The following is a 15913-nucleotide window of genomic DNA, read 5'->3' as shown; positions in this document are numbered from 1 at the left end:
CTCCTCGGAGGATTAAAAAAAAAACAGTCAGTTGAAGAATTTTGTGTTCTGTAGTTCAGATGAGGATCCCTAGAAGAGAAAATAAGAATATATGCTTGCTCATTCTCATATTTTGGTTGGTATTTTACTGAACTTCCTGCCTTACCATCAAACATTGCTTTTTTTTTTCCCCCCCACAAGAAGAAAACTTGTGGTAAAGTCTGCGTCACGTGATTACGTGTGTATTCAGAAAGGTTGCAGTTTAAAAGCTTGTGTCGCTCTTCTAAAGTTGCATAACTCTAGTTTGGAGCTGCATTGTAAAAACAATAGTAATATTTGCATTCTAAAGTTAAAGAAAGCTAAAACTCTGGAGAATTAATTTGGAAGATATAAATCAAAGTATCCAGTTACCAGCACTGGCTAAAAGGGTGCCAACCACTGATAACAGCAACCAAGGAACAGGTGAAAAGAAGAAAGGTAAGTCCATTTCCAATTCCTCAAAATGAATGTAACTTATCAAATATGTTAAACAAAAGCCTTTGAAGATAACCATTGGGTTTTGTGGTTTCTTCCATCAAGCCAGAAAAAAAAAAATCATTTTTATTTAGGTATCATTCACATAAGAGAAAATTATATCAAAAAAAATTTAATTTATAAATGACTGTTTCACCCTTGAAAATTTAGATTTACTTTATCTTACCTTTAATTATAATGGAGAGAGGCTTAATGTTTAAAAACTTTTAAATTAGCCATTGCTTCTAATATTTTAAAAAATTGTTTTATGGAGTGGCAGTGGAGTAGACTTTAGGGGTAGCTAACTAAGGAAAAAAAAAATTTTTTTTTTTTTTTAACTACGGAAAGCGTATTTCCCTACAACACTCTTACCTAAACAACCTTGCTACCTTGGCTCCCGGAAGATACCTCCCGCAACGCTAAGAAGGGTAGGGTAGCTAATCTCTCTTCTATGTGATGACAGCTGAAACATCTGAAGGTGCAAAATGACCTTAAGTTGGAGGCCTCTGTGGTTGGATGTTAGCTGGAGCACTTTTGGTTATCTTCCACATGATCTCTATCTATCTCTCTCCCTCTGTGTGTGTGTGTGTCTGCTTTGTGCCCCTGTCTCTGTCTCTCTCTCTTTTTCCCTTACTCTCTTTCGCTTTCTCTCTCCAGTAAGTAAGCCTGTATTTCTTTAAATGGTGAAAGTAGAAACTACAAAGCCTCTTCAGGTCCGAGCTGGGAAGTCCAAGAGTGTCATTTCTGCCACATTCTCTTGATCAAAGCAAGGCACAAGGCAAATTCATATTCAAGGATGAGGGAATACAGTATACCTTTTGATGGAAGAAGTCACAGAGTCACAAAGTAGTATCAAAGGGAGGTGTGATTCATTGGGGACCACTTTTAAAAATCTACTACACATGGGAAGAACAAATTATTGATTGAAACATTGAATATAAGACTATATATATATAATGATTATATTAATTTAAAATTATGAGTGTTGGGGGGGTAGGTTATATGTATGAAAATAAGATTAGAGAGATATATGGGTGGAAGGATGTTATCCCAAATGATAAGACTGATTATCTCTGAGTTGTGTACATTTAGATATACTTTAAATTTTATTTTGTTCATTCATCCACTAAGGCCAAAATTTATTTAACAAAAGGATAAGTAGTTCTTCATGAGGTGAAAAAAATAGGAATGCTAAATTCTCTCAAAAGGTTTATGGCCTATCTTGAAATACTTACTACATTTTTTTTAATTTCATAAAATTTTACAATAGTAATGAATATAATCATATAAAATAATAAAAACATTTCACTACAAAATGTGTCCCATATATATATATACTTTTTTTTTTCCTGGATGATTACTAGCAATGAAAAAAACAATGGCTTGTCCAAGTTGTTCCACCCCTTTTTTCTTTTAAATAATATTTTATTGTGTTTTTGGTGGAGGTTTACACTGCAGTTTAGATTCCCATTCAACAATTTCTTCACAAATTGTTCAGTGACACTAGTTACATGCGTCACAATGCGTGAACATTATTTCCATTATGCTCGTTCCAAGCTCCTTTGCTTTAGGTAGCAGAAATCCCAAACCCAACTCTTCTGAATGATTATTCTATGACCTTTTAACTATATTATTTGGTCTCTGTATGAAATAAACTTCATTAGTTACAAAGTAAAAATTCTTAGAAAAATTCAGAGTGTTATGCTGATCTTTTTCTACAGAGGAAAGATACTGAAGAGTAAAATAGGCCAAGGCTCTAGGCCTGAGGTGATATTACCCTAGAGAGGCACACATACCTGATTCCTTGGACTGTGATAGTAAGAGTGATCCAGGGTAACGGCATTTAGCTAAGTGCTTCACTGAGAAATTTCAACCAAAAGAAAAAGCACATTTTTCTACGTGGCAAAGAGAAAAAGTACATAGTGCGTCGTTTCCTTGTGAGAAATCAGAACATAATGCCTAAAGAATTTTGTTAGATACCAGCTATGAATACTAATTTAGTCTTTCTTTTTTCTTGTTTCCTTATTTAAATACATGTATTTTTATTTTTCAGGTTTTATGGACAGAAGGAAGACGCTAACCTATTTAATATGTGCTATTTTTGTCATATCTATTTCTTCCAATATTTATTTTATAACAAGTGAGTAAATTACATCCATTTTTCTCATTTATTTTCTCCTTTAGGTCGTTCTATTATATAATCTTCTTATTATCATTTTCTTTTTCTGTCTCAATTGTGGTCTTTTCTTATTATTCTGATTTTCTTCTCATTATTTATGATATGTTTATGGATATCCGTAATATAACAAGGCTTGTATAAGGCATTAAAAGAAGCAAGAATAATTGAGACAAAGTCCTTTCCTGATAAACTCATAACCCACTTAACACTCCTTCTGACTTATGTTGCCTTATATCAGAGTTACTGGTCAAAATATATATACATACATAGATAAAATCATGCAATTTGCATGTATCCTTTAGTTTCCTTTGTTCAGCATTGTATTTCTGTGATTCTTCCTGCCATGACATGTATCAACAGTTTATTTACTGTCGTTGTTGTAGGAAGTGTTGGAAAACTTTTTATGCAAAGGGCCAGGTTGTTGTTGTTAGGTGCCATTAAGCTGATTGCAGCTCATTGCAACCCTGTGTACAACAGAACAAAATACTGCCTTGTCCTGCACCATCCTCACAAATTGTTGTTATGCTCGAGCCCATTGTTGCAGCCACTGTCAATGCATCTCATTGAGGGTGTGCAGGCTGTCGTAGAAAATAAACAAATGAGCATGACCGTGTTTTCATAAAACAGAAAACTGGTATTTGAATTTTATATAATTTTTACATGTCATAAAATATTCTTTTGATTTTTTTTCAACCATTCAAAAATGTAAAAACCATTCATAACCAGAGACTACATCAGCCTGAGACCAGAAGAACTAGATGGTGCCTGGCTACAACCGATGCCTGCCCTGACAGGGGACACAACAAAGAATCCCTGAGGGAGCAGGAGAGCAGTGGGATACAGACCTCAGATTCTCTTAAAAAGACCAGAATTAATGGTCTGACAGACTAGAAGGACCCCGGTGGTCATGGCCCCCAGACCTTCTCTTGGCCCAGGACAGGAACCATTCCCAAAGCCAACCCTTCAGACAGGGATTGGACTAGACAATGGGTTGGAGAGGGATGCTGGTGAGGAGTGAGCTTCTTGGATCAGGTGGACACTTGAGACTATGTTGGCATCTCCTGTCTGGAGGGGAGATGAGAGGGTAGAGGGGGCTAGAAGCTGGCGAAATGGACATGAAAAGAGAGAGTGGAGGGAGGGAGTGGGCTGTCTCGTTGAGGGAGAGCAACTGGGAGTGTGTAGCAAGGTGTATATAAGTTTTTGTATGAGAGACGGACTTGATTTGTAAACTTTCACTTAAAGCACAATAAAAAAAAATCATAGCTCATGGGCTGTACAAAAACAGAAGGTAGGCTGAATTTGGTTTCCGGCTATAATTTTGGAGCCCTGCTGTAGAGTATTCCATTCTATGTATACAAAAAAAAAAAAATGTATACAGCACAATTAATTAATCATTCTACTTTTGATGGACATTTGGATTGTCCCACATTTTGACTGAAACAAATAGTGCTGCTTTGAACATCCTTATTCATGTATTTTAGTGAATAATGTATGTATAACATTTGAGATATATCTATGAGTGGAATTGTAAGTATAGCCTATGTGTAGATCAACTTTAGCTGAATCTTTCCCATTCCGTCTTGTAGTTGTTGTTTGTTTGCTTTTTATTCACTATACCATCAAAAGTATAAGAATGCCAGTTGCTTCCCATCCTTGTCAAATTTTTGTTGTCAATTTTATTCATTTTGCCATTCTGATGAGTGTGTACTGGGACCTTATTGTGTCTTTAATTGATATTCGCCTGATGACTAACACTGTTAAGTACTTTTTCACATTTCCTGGTCATTGGGTGGCACTATTTTGTGACAGGCATATTCAAATAGTTCATCCATATTTTTATTGAGTTATGCCTCTTTTTTCTATTTGATCCATAAGAGTTATTTACATATTCTAGTCTTTCGAGGAGTCCCTGAGGGGCATAATTGGTTAAGCGCTCAAATACTAGCCAAAAGGTTGGCAGTTCAAACCCACCCAGAGGTGTCTTGGGAGACAACCCTGGCATCTGCTTCTGAAAGGTCACAGCCTTGAAAACCCCGTGGAGCACCTTTACTCTGCACATATGAGGTTGCCATGAGGCAGATTCCACTAGTCAGCAATTAACAACCAAAAAGAGTCTTTTGAAATTTATAGGTATTGCAGATATATTTTCTACTCTGAAGATTAACTTTTAACCTTCTGTATGGTCTTTTGATTAATAGAAATAATTATAAAGTATTGTAAATTTTCTTTTTTCTCTGTTGTTACTACTTTCTCTTGTTTAAGAGATTTACTATACTGAAAAGACGTAAAGGTATTCTCCTAGGGTTTCTAACATACTCCTTATTATGTCTTCTACCTTTCACATTCAGAGCTATAATGCAGACAAAATTTATTTATTTTTATGATTACTGGTAGAGAGTATGCCTTTTTTCTATTCAAATGTTCGTTTGACCTGGAACAATTTATTAGAAACAGCATCGTTTCCCTGTTTAAATGCAATTGGTTCTTTGTCATAAATCTGCTGTGTCAGCGAAGGCCTTTTCTACTGGATTTGCTATTTTGTTCTATTACCTCTATCTTACCTATCCCTGTGTCAGTATCGTACTGTCTTAATACAGTAGCTTCATAATAAATCTTGATACCTGGTATTTAAAATCTTTTAGCTTTGTGTTTCTTCTTCAGGATTGCCTTGGCAATTCTATTGTTGTTGTTGTTGTTAGGTGTCTTCGAGTCACTCCCAACTCATAGTGACTCCTATATACAACAGAACAAAATACTGTCCAGTCCTGCACCATCCACACAATCGTTGCTATGTTTGGGCCCATTGTTGCAACCATTGTGTCAATCCATCTCACTGAGGGACTTCCTCTTTTTCTATGAGCCTCTACTTTACCAAGCATGGTGTCTTTCTCAGGGACTGATACCTCCTGATAATATGGTCAAAGTATGTGAGACGTAGTCTCACCATCCCTGCTTCTAAGGAGCATTCTGGCTGTACTTCTTCCAAGACAGATTTTTTCTTTCTTTTGGCAGTCCATGTTCAATATTCTTTGCCAACACCATAATTCAAAGGCATCAATTCTTGTTCAGTCTTCCTTATTCACTGTCTGGCTTTTGCAAGAATATGTGGCATAGTGGTTAAGTGCTACTACTGCTGACCAAAGGGTCGGCAGTTCGAAGCCACCAGGCACTCCTTGGAAGCTCTATGGGGCAGTTCTACTCTGTCCTATAGGGTCGCTATGTGTCAGAATCAACTCGACAGCACTGGGTTTGGTTCCGTTTTGGAGGCATCTGAAAACACCATGGTTTGGGTAAGGTACACCTTAGTCTTTAAGGTGACTTCTTTGCTTCTCAACACTTTGAAGAGGTCTTTTGTGGCAGATTTGCCCAATGCAATGTGTCTTTTGATTTCTTGACTGCTGCTTGCCTGGGTGTTGATTGTAGATCCAAGTAAAATGAAATCCTTGACAATTTCAGCCTTTTCTCCATTTATCATGATGTTGCTTATTAGTCCAGTTGTGAGAATTTTTATTTTCTTTATGTTGAGGTGCAATCCATATTGAAGGCTGTGGTCTTTGATCTTCATCAGTAAGTCCTTCAAGTGCTCTTCACTTTCAGCAAGCAAGGTTGTGTCATCTGCATAATGCAGGTTGTTAGTGGATCATTCTCTAATACTTATGCCTCATTCTTCTTCATATAGTCCAATTTCTGAGATTATTTGCTCAGCATACAGATTGAATAGGTTTGGTGAAAGGATACAACCCTGACGCACGGCTTTCCTGACTCTAAAAGACGAAGTATTCCCTTGTTCTGTTTGAATGACTGCCTCTTGATCTATGTACAGGTTTCTCATGAGCACAATTAAGTGTTCTGGAATTCCCATTCTTTGTAACGTTATCAATAATTTGTTATGATCCACACATCCAAATGTCTTTGCATAGTCAATAAAACACGGGTAAACAACTTTCTGGTATTCTTTGCTTTCAGCTAGGATCCATCTGACATCAACAATGATATCCCTGGTTCTGCAGCCTCTTCTGAAACCAGCCTGAATTTCTGGCAGTTCCCTGTCAATGTACTGCTGCAACAGATTTTGAATGATCTTCAGCAAAATTTTATTTATGTGTAATATTAATTATATTGTTCAATAATTTCTGCATTTGGTTGGATCATCTTTCTTGGGAATAGACATAAATATGGATCTTTTCCAGTCAGTTGGCCAGGAAGCTGTCTTCCAAATTTCTTGACATAGATGAGTGAGCGCTTCCACCAAAGCATCCACTTGTTGAAACTTCTCAGTTGGTATTCTGTCAACTCCTACAGCCATGTTTTTCCCCAAGACCTTCAGTGCAGCTTGGACTTCTTTCAGTACCATCAGTTCTTGATCATATGCTACCTACGAAATCATTGAATGTTGACCACTTCTTTTTAGTACAGTGACTCTGTGTATTCCTTTCATTTTCTTTTGATGCTTCCTGCATCATTTCATATTTTCCCTGTAGAATCTTCAATATTGCATCTCGGGGTCTGAATTTTTTCTTCAGTCCTTTCAGCTTGAGAAATGCTTAGTGTGTCCTTCCCTTTTTGGTTTTCTAACTCCAGGTCTCTGAACGTGTCATTATAATGCTTTACTTTGTCTTCTTGAGTCACCCTTTGCAATCTTTTCAACTTTTTTACTTCATCATTTCTTCCATTTGCTTTAGCTACTCTGTGTTCAAAAGAAAGTTTCAGAGTCTCTTCTGACAGTTATTTTGGTCTTTTCTTTTTTTCTTATCTTTTTAATGACCTCTTGCTTTCTTCATATATGAAGTCCTTGATGTCATCTCACAACTCGCCTGGTCTTTGGTCATTAGTGTTCAATGTGTCAAATATATTCTTGAGATGTTCCCTAAATTTGGGTGGGGTGTACTCAAGGTCAAGCAGCACTAGTGGTGCAGTGGTTAAGAGTTACGGGTGCTAACCAAAAGGTCCAAAGTTTGAATCCAAAGTTGGAAACCCTATGGGGCAGTTCTACTCTCTGCTACAGGGTCTCTACAAATCAGAATCAACTGGAGGGCACCTAATAACAGCAACATACTTAAGGTCATACTTTGGCTATGGTGTGAAAGTTGGAAACAAAGAAGAAGAATTGGTAGTTGGAAAACATGGCCTTGGTGACAGAAACAATGCCGGAGATCACATGATAGAATTTTGCAAGACCTACAGCTTCTTCAATGCAAATACTCTTTTCAATAACATAAAGGGCCACTATACACGTGGACCTCGCTGGATGGAATATACAGAAAGCAGATCAACTACATCTGTGGAAAGAGATGACAGAAAAGCTCAATATCATCAATCGGAACAAGGCCAGGGGCCTACTGCTGATACTGGCAATTCTAGGTCCTTTAAATTGTCATATAAATTTTAGAATCTGTAATTTTCATTGAGATTGTATTAAATCTACCGTCAATTTTGGGAGAATTGTCTTCTTAACAATATTGAATCATCCATTTGAAACATTTAATTTGGTCATGACTTTGCTCATCAATATTTTATAGCTGTCAGAATGGTGTCTTGCAGATCTTTTTAAAGATTATTCTTAAATACTTGATGTTTTATACTACAATGGTAAGTGGTACCTCCTTTTTAATTTTCTTTTCTATATGTTGTTGGTATAAAGAAATACTGTTTAATAAACTACACATGTATATTTGCATATCTATATGTTTATACACATATGTGTATGTATATATATGTATATATTTCTTATATCTAGCAACCTTGCTATGCTTAATTGTTAATTACTGATAAATTATCTCCAATTTCTTTTGGATGTTTTATGTGAACAATCAGATTGTCTGCAAATAATTATTTGTAGTTCTTATGATTTATTTATTTATTGTCTCAGTTTACTGGCTAGGACTCAATACAACATTGAGTAGAAGTAGTGATAGATGACTTGTCCTTCCTTGTATCTCTCCCAATCTTTGTGAAAAAGTTTTCAATATTTCCCTATTAAGCAAGATTATTTGTGCATACTATTAATCATATTAAGGAAATTTCCTTTAATTCCTAAATGGCTTAGAAATTTTATCCTGAATCTTAACAAATGATTTATATTGACCAATTGAGATATTCACTTAACTTCCCTTCTTTCTGATGTTAATGTGTTGAATTACACAGATTAAAAAAAAAAAAAAGTTAAACCAATCTTTCATTTCTGGAATAAACAATTTGATTATAATGTATTAATCTTTTAATATCCTTTAATAAAATTAAGTAATATTTAAGTTGTACACACATATGTTCATGAGACTTTGACCTATAATTGCCATTTCTATAATACTGTTGTAAAGTATTGGTATCAAGATTATGCCAGCCTCTAAAATTGAGTTGAAAATTTTTCCCTCTTTTTCTATTTTCTGAAAAATTTGCATAATATTTGTGTCATTTCTTTCTTAAATGACTAGGTGTATTCACAAGTAAAGCCACTAGGACTGGGAGATTTTTTTGTGGGTAGTTTTTTAATGAAAGAGCTAATTTCTTTACTAGATAGAGTGTTATTCAGTTTTATCACTTTTTTTGTCAGTTGTTCTAAGTTGTGTTTTCTTAGGAATTCTCTTTCCTTAAGTTTTTAATTTTTATCTTTATCCCTCTCTAATTATTTTTTTGTCCATCAGTCTTGCTAGTGGTCTATCTTATTTTAGATTATTCCCAAAAAGCCAACTGTTGACTTTGTAAATTTTTCATATTAATTTTATATTCAGTTGATTTCTGGTGTTAACATTTTTAATTATGTCTATCTACTTTCTTTGGTTTTAATCCATCATTCTTTTACTAACATTTTGAGATGGATAATTGTCTTACTTATAAAACTTTTCTGGATGTTAAAATCTATATTTGTCTCATTTTCAGAGAAAATGCAAGCTGACATATACAAGGGTCCTCAGTATTTTTGCCCAGATAACTGGATTGGTTACAAAAACAGATGCTATTATTTCTCTGAGGAAGAAGGAGATTGGCATGCAAGTAGCTACAACTGTTCTGCTCTAGGTTCTACACTAACTGCAATTGACACCACAGAAGAAATGGTAATACACACTCCTTTATGAATTATTTTGATTTGGGACATCCCCAATAGCACTGGAAATATTCAAATGTCATTACAGGCTTTTAAAACTTTCTAAACATGTCTGTTTTATGTAGAATATTAAAAAAATATATATTATTCAGAATGTACCATATAAGATAGTGAAAAAACATGGGGATATTTTGTTTGGAGAGCATAAGAGCTGAATGAAGTGGTAGATGTCATAGCTGTCCTTATCAAGAAGTATAAATAGAAGAACTTGGTAGTATTTGGAAACTTTTTTAAAGCCAGTGTTCCACCAAGAGAGAATTGCCTCAGGAAGTTCTCCATTCCACTCTCTCTTCGAGGAACTATCCTTTGACTCTCAGCTTGGCTTTGCTATCTGTCTCTGAGGTACCAGGAAAGCTTCTATCAGAGCATTCTCTAACCAAAAAAAAAAAAAAAAAAACCTATTGCCTTTGAGTTGATTTCGACTCATAGCAAACCCATAGGACAGAGTAGAACTGCCCCATTGTGTTTCCAAGGAGCAGCTGGTAGATTCAAACTGCTGACCTTTCCAGTTAGCAGTCAAGCTCTTAACCACTGCACCACCTGGGCTCCTACCTGTAATTAATGTAATAGTGTGCTAGAAAGTGTTCCCCCAGACCAAGTATGAGCTTCCAGTGAGCAGAGACCTTGTCTTATTTGAAGTTGTATGCTTAGCTGCTGCACAGAGCCAAATACAAAATAAAAGTTTAATGGATCCTTGTTGAATAAATATTGATTTACATAGCAAATATCTTATGAGTAAAGAGAATGCCTAAGAAGTCAAACAAGGGGTTGCAAAACTCTGTATCTCTGGCTTTGTGAAGTCTGTTCTTTCCTCCAGTCCCTCATACAGTAAGCATCAATGTTTTCTTCTCATTAGTCTCTTCAAGGAGAAAGGATAACAGAAGAGGTAATGTAACTTTATTTAAAAAAAAAAAAGAAGAAGAATGTGCACCTGAAACCTGTTTCAAATATAAAGCACATACAGCAGGACACATAGTTAAAAGAACATTGTGTTACTTCTGTGATGAACAAGACGTATTCATGCAATCAGCATGAAGATTGGGTCAAAATAAAAGAATGTGAACCAGGCTACATCAGTTTATAGATCAGTGCAAGGGAACAAAACTATTTGGAAGCAACAAAAAGTATAGAAAGCTGAATTAAATGTGAAAAGCTAGATGGAGAAGCAAATGAAGTAAGTCACAAGTTCAATTTAATAAACAAGGCTTTTGTATTCAGTAGTTTCACTGCTGAATTCTGAAAGACTTTTGAAAATAAACTTTCTAAGAAATTCTTGCATTGATCCTTATAGCTCCTCTTGGGGAAAAAAAAAGATTCCATTAGCAGTAAGACGAAAAATTGAATGTAAATAAAATGTTTAAGGGATTTAAAAAGAGCGAGACTATATTAAAAAAAAAGTTACATACAGAAATCTTATCAGCAAAGATTGGCAAAAATAGCCAAGATCATGGCACGTAGCAATCAGAAATATTCCAAATTAAGAGAAATCATTAAACATATCAAGTAAGAATATTCTGGATCAAGAAAAAAGACTTTGATCATAAAATATTCCCATATATTTTGAAGAGCATAGAAAACTACAAAAACAGGGAAAATTTAAGTGACAAATAGAATGAGGTGTAGCTGCCTGTGAAGGAGTAACGAAAGTAATGTATAGAAGAAATGGATTATTTCTTTCAAATTATTTAATTAAAATATTCTGAATATATCTTTAAATGACAAAGTAATATTTTCCCTCGTAAGATATCAGACAAAACTTGTTTCATGAAATATTTTCCATATTCATTTCCACCTATTTTAAAGTATCTTGCATTTTTAATGAGGGCTATGTGGGTATTATTATTATCATTACTGAGCAAATAATGATTAACATTTTTCATAGGACAATATCTAGGAAACACACTTCCTAATTCCTTGTCACCAAGACTACAAAATCTGAGCCTCATCCAAATTTTCCAATTATTCGATAATATATATCCAGTTGGTTTCCAGCACATGTTACCTTGCCTTTTTTCTGGAAACAAGCTCTTTCCTAAGCCTAGCATATGGATTGCCCTCTTCTCCCTTCCTTTCATAGTCACCTTTCACAGCACACCAGTGTGAAAGAAGCTCTCAGGTGCTCCTCCCTGTAAGCTCCAATTTCACTGTATGTGTTATACTCATTATCTTCTTCTTATCTAGTAGGATATTTTCTAACTCTAAGTCTACATAATTTTCTTCACTACATATGAAGTCCCTTGGGTCCAGGGATAATGTTTTATTAATCTTAACCCTTTGTAAACCCAACACTTAGGTCCAGTAAATCGAAAAATATTTCAAATAAATTTATGAAATGCTGCAGTAGATGGTATGTTAAAATGCCAAAGATTATCAGTGTCACTGTTATTAGGTGGGATTTAACCATATGATATGGTATGGTATAACCCCTTTATATTTATCAGAAAATTGAAACACAGTGATGCACTGTCGAGCTTGTGATTTCTCAGCTGTTTAGTAGTAGACCAGACCCAATGACTTTCTATTCTTGTTGATGTTAGTTGCTGTCAAGTCAATTCCAACTCATGGTGACCCCATGTGTATAGAGTAAAACTGTGCTCAATAGGATTTTCAGTCTGTGATCTTTCAGAAACAGATCACCAGGCCTGTCTCTTGAGGCACCACTGGGTGGGCATGAACTGCCAACCTTTTGGCTAGCAGTTGAGTGCTTAATCATTTGTTCCACCTAAGGACTCCAATAACTTTATGTGTGTGTGTATATATATATATAAATTCTATGGTAAAAGGACTCTAAGGTAGCAAGAGAGTTTCAACATTGAAGGAGGAAGAAGAAAAGAAAAAATGTCAGAAAAAAAAGCATTATATTTATCCCTAAATGATGTTTTTAGAAATCTAAATGGGAGACTAAAATTTGATAACCAGATTCTAAATTAATGAACCGTGTACATGTGTGTCTGTATGCACAAGGGTGTGCATACACAGGCATGCACATTGATAGCTTTGGGGGAGACATAGAGATTTGAAGTAAGATACAACATCAAACTGAATAATTCCCGGAGCCACTGTGGCTGTATGAACCCCAAAACTATTGCCCTGAGATAATCTTTAAACTTTAAACCTTAAACCAGAACTATCGCCTGTAGTCTCCTTTGAATCGAAAAATTGTTGATCTCAATTGGTAAAGTATGTCTGCCTTGAGCATTATACCCTTTTAATAAATGATCTATGTGAGATCAAATTGGCAATGACAACTCAAAAGGTTTGATGAAAAGTTTAGGGGACAGTGAATTTAAGAAAATGGTGTGGGAATAATTTGGAAAAGGATAGTGAGAATAGTAGCACACCTTGAGGAATATAATCAATGTCATTGGATTGTCCATGTAGAAATTGTTGAAATGGTGTCTCTTTGGCTGTGTATGTTTTCGACAAGAACATTTTTTTAGAAAGCATTATAACAAATAATGGATGACTAGAAATACTGCATAAGAGCTCAGTCACAAACTGGCCTTTCAGGAACTTACAGTTTTAAATTTCTGGAGGAATGTATTTCCAAGTTGAATATTTATCAATTTAGAACCAAAAGGTATTTTAAAGAAAATTTGTCTCACATCTTTGTTTTACGAATGAGAAAACTGAGGGTCAGAGAGATTAAGGTACTTTTTCAAGATCACATCGCTATTTTCTGGCGGAGTCAAGAGTTGAACATTTGTTACCTTGCTCCTCGGAACCTGCAAACAAGAGAGACTCAGTGGGATATAGCAAAGGCTGACAAGCAAAATTATCAAATTTCTTTTGTCTTTCCAGAATTTTCTTATGCGCTACAAATGCAGTACTGATCATTGGATTGGACTGACGAGGAAAGAAAATCAAATAGGAGAATGGGTAAATGGTACTATATTTAATATCTGGTGAGTATCTTTCTTTCTTTGAAAAATTAAGATAATGCAACATTTTCTAGGACTTGTGAATTAGACAAATTTCTCCAGGGCTTGAGATTAATGTGCATGTTGGAAACAAGGTTGTGCCATTTTTTGAGATTAGTCCCAAGTGTCAACCCAAACCAAAAAACCAAACCCAATGCCGTTGAGTTGATCCTGACTCATAGTAACCCTATAGGACAGAGTATCCTGCCCCATCGGGTTTCCAAGGCTGCAATCTTTAAAGAAGCAGACTGCCACATCTAACTCTCACAGAGTGGCTGGTGAGTTCCAACTGCCAACCTTTCAGTTAACAGTTAAGCACTTTAACCACTGCACTACCAGGGCTCCTAGGAGTTAACCAGAGAGGTTAAAATAAGACATAAGGGAGAAGATCTCCTATTTGGTGATTTTGAAAATAAAGACATGAGATTCACATGCACAGGGTAAAACAACATTAAATTTTTTGCCTCATTTCTGTCTTCCCCAATTCTGTATACATTCTTCAAGCTTCACATTACCTGTTTGCTGATGTCTTTCTGCAACTCAAGTCCAATTTGATGTTCATTCTAACCTGATTTTAGTACAGTTTGTCTTATCTTGGCTTTGATTTTATAATACAGAAGCCTGGTTATAAAGCTCTGGGTTGAATGCACACATGACCTCAGTGAAACCTCCCCCATGGTGACACCAGACACTTATTGGAGTTTCTGTATTGGAGTTTCTCAACAGCAACACTACTGACATTTTGGGCTGAATAGTTCTTTGCTGTTGGGAGGAGGTTTTCCTGTGCATTACAGGATGTTAGCAGCATTCCTGGGCTCTATTCACTAGATAACATAGCACCTTCTCTGCAGTCTTGACACTCAAAAATGTATCCAGATATTCCAAGTGTCCTGGAGGAGGATGGGGGCAAAATCACACCTAGTTGAGGATCACTGGTTTATACAAATGACCAATCATATGTCATTAACTTAATGTCAGTGTAACAAATACGAATTCTTGGAAGAGGGACCTTTTTGGATATCTCAACCCCAGCAAGAAAGGACTGTGTCCAGAACACCCTTTCAGTACTCTGGACAGATACGATTTTTTTTTTTTAAGGTGTCATTGGAGAAGTGAGAAATGACAGGCCTTCCGAATACATATTATTTAATCTTTTTCTTGTAGGTTTCTTGTGAAAGGGACTGAAAGATGTGCTTACCTCAGTGACGATAGTGTGGCGACAGCTAGATGCTACACAGAAAGAAAATGGATTTGCAAGAAAAATATGCACCATTTAATTTGATATTTCTGATGATGGACTTACACACCTTTCCTTTTATTGGCTTCCGATAGTAGTTGAAATAAAAACTGAAATACTTGCATGGCACGTAAGGCACATCATATTTTCCAGTCATATTTCACCCCAATTTCTCCTTTTCTGACCCCCAGAAACACTAGATTAATTATTTTTTTTGTGTATAACATACTAGATTCAAAGGTTTTTTTTTTCAGAGAGTGTTCCTTTTTTTATTAGGCCCCCTGGAGTATTTTCTTATTCTTCTATATAATGCTACTCACTTCAGATCTCAATTCATTTGTCAAATGTTTAGAGGAGGATTACCTGAATTCAGTGACGAGGTCAGACCACCTCCTTTACATTTGCGTAAGCACCTTACCATTTCCTTTTTATCACTGATCAAAACAAGGCTGAGGAACTCTTTCAGACTGAAAAAGGTTAAAAAGTCATGATAATTAAACACAGAAATTGCTTCCACTCTGGATATTTTTATTCTAAAGAACATTTTTTATGACTGTCAGTAAACAAAGAGAGTCTGAGACATAGTTGTTAGTATTGCATCAAGGTGAATGTCCCAATTTTGGTAACTGTATTGTGGTTATGTAGGAGAAGGTCTTTGTAGGGAGTACACACTAAAGTATCCAGGGGTGATGGTGCATCAATTTGGCAACTTATTCTCAATAGTTTCAGAAGAAAAAAAAAAGTTATTTGTTCTAGACCTGCCATCTTTTTATGAGTCTTTGATAATTTCTGATTTTTTTTTTAAAAAGTGCTCTGTATAAAAAAAATTGGTAAAACCTAAAACAAACAACACATTTAACACTTTTACCCAGAATATTCATTTTTAGGATTTATATCATTGAAATAAAAGCACCACTACTTAAGACAATATATTTGGGATGTTTACTGTAGCATAATTTATAGTAGCAAAGCCTAAAAACAAA

The 15913-nt window shown here is 35.4% G+C and overlaps 1 protein-coding gene across 1 annotated transcript; it reads left to right on the top strand.

Annotated features, from left to right (window-relative positions):
• Positions 1-237: 237 nt before the first annotated feature.
• On the top strand, positions 238-15913 carry CLEC2B (C-type lectin domain family 2 member B). The gene is made up of 5 exons (XM_049882423.1): positions 238-456; positions 2546-2632; positions 9548-9723; positions 13575-13678; positions 14858-15913. The coding sequence occupies exons 2-5, from the start codon at positions 2551-2553 to the stop codon at positions 14973-14975; spliced, it is 480 nt and encodes a 159-aa protein (XP_049738380.1). The 5' UTR covers positions 238-456; positions 2546-2550; the 3' UTR covers positions 14976-15913.

Source organism: Elephas maximus, chromosome 4 (assembly GCF_024166365.1).
Source record: "Elephas maximus indicus isolate mEleMax1 chromosome 4, mEleMax1 primary haplotype, whole genome shotgun sequence".
NCBI lineage: Eukaryota > Metazoa > Chordata > Mammalia > Proboscidea > Elephantidae > Elephas > Elephas maximus.
This window is presented reverse-complemented; position numbering and strand designations above follow the sequence as displayed.

Excerpts from the sequence above, each read along its gene's own strand:
- CLEC2B (XM_049882423.1), top strand. The coding sequence starts at position 2,551 with ATGGACAGAAGGAAGACGCTAACCTATTTAATATGTGCTATTTTTGTC. Across the intron at positions 2,633-9,547 it reads CAATATTTATTTTATAACAA|AGAAAATGCAAGCTGACATA; the intron begins GTGAGTAAATTA and ends TCTCATTTTCAG. Across the intron at positions 9,724-13,574 it reads TTGACACCACAGAAGAAATG|AATTTTCTTATGCGCTACAA; the intron begins GTAATACACACT and ends TTGTCTTTCCAG.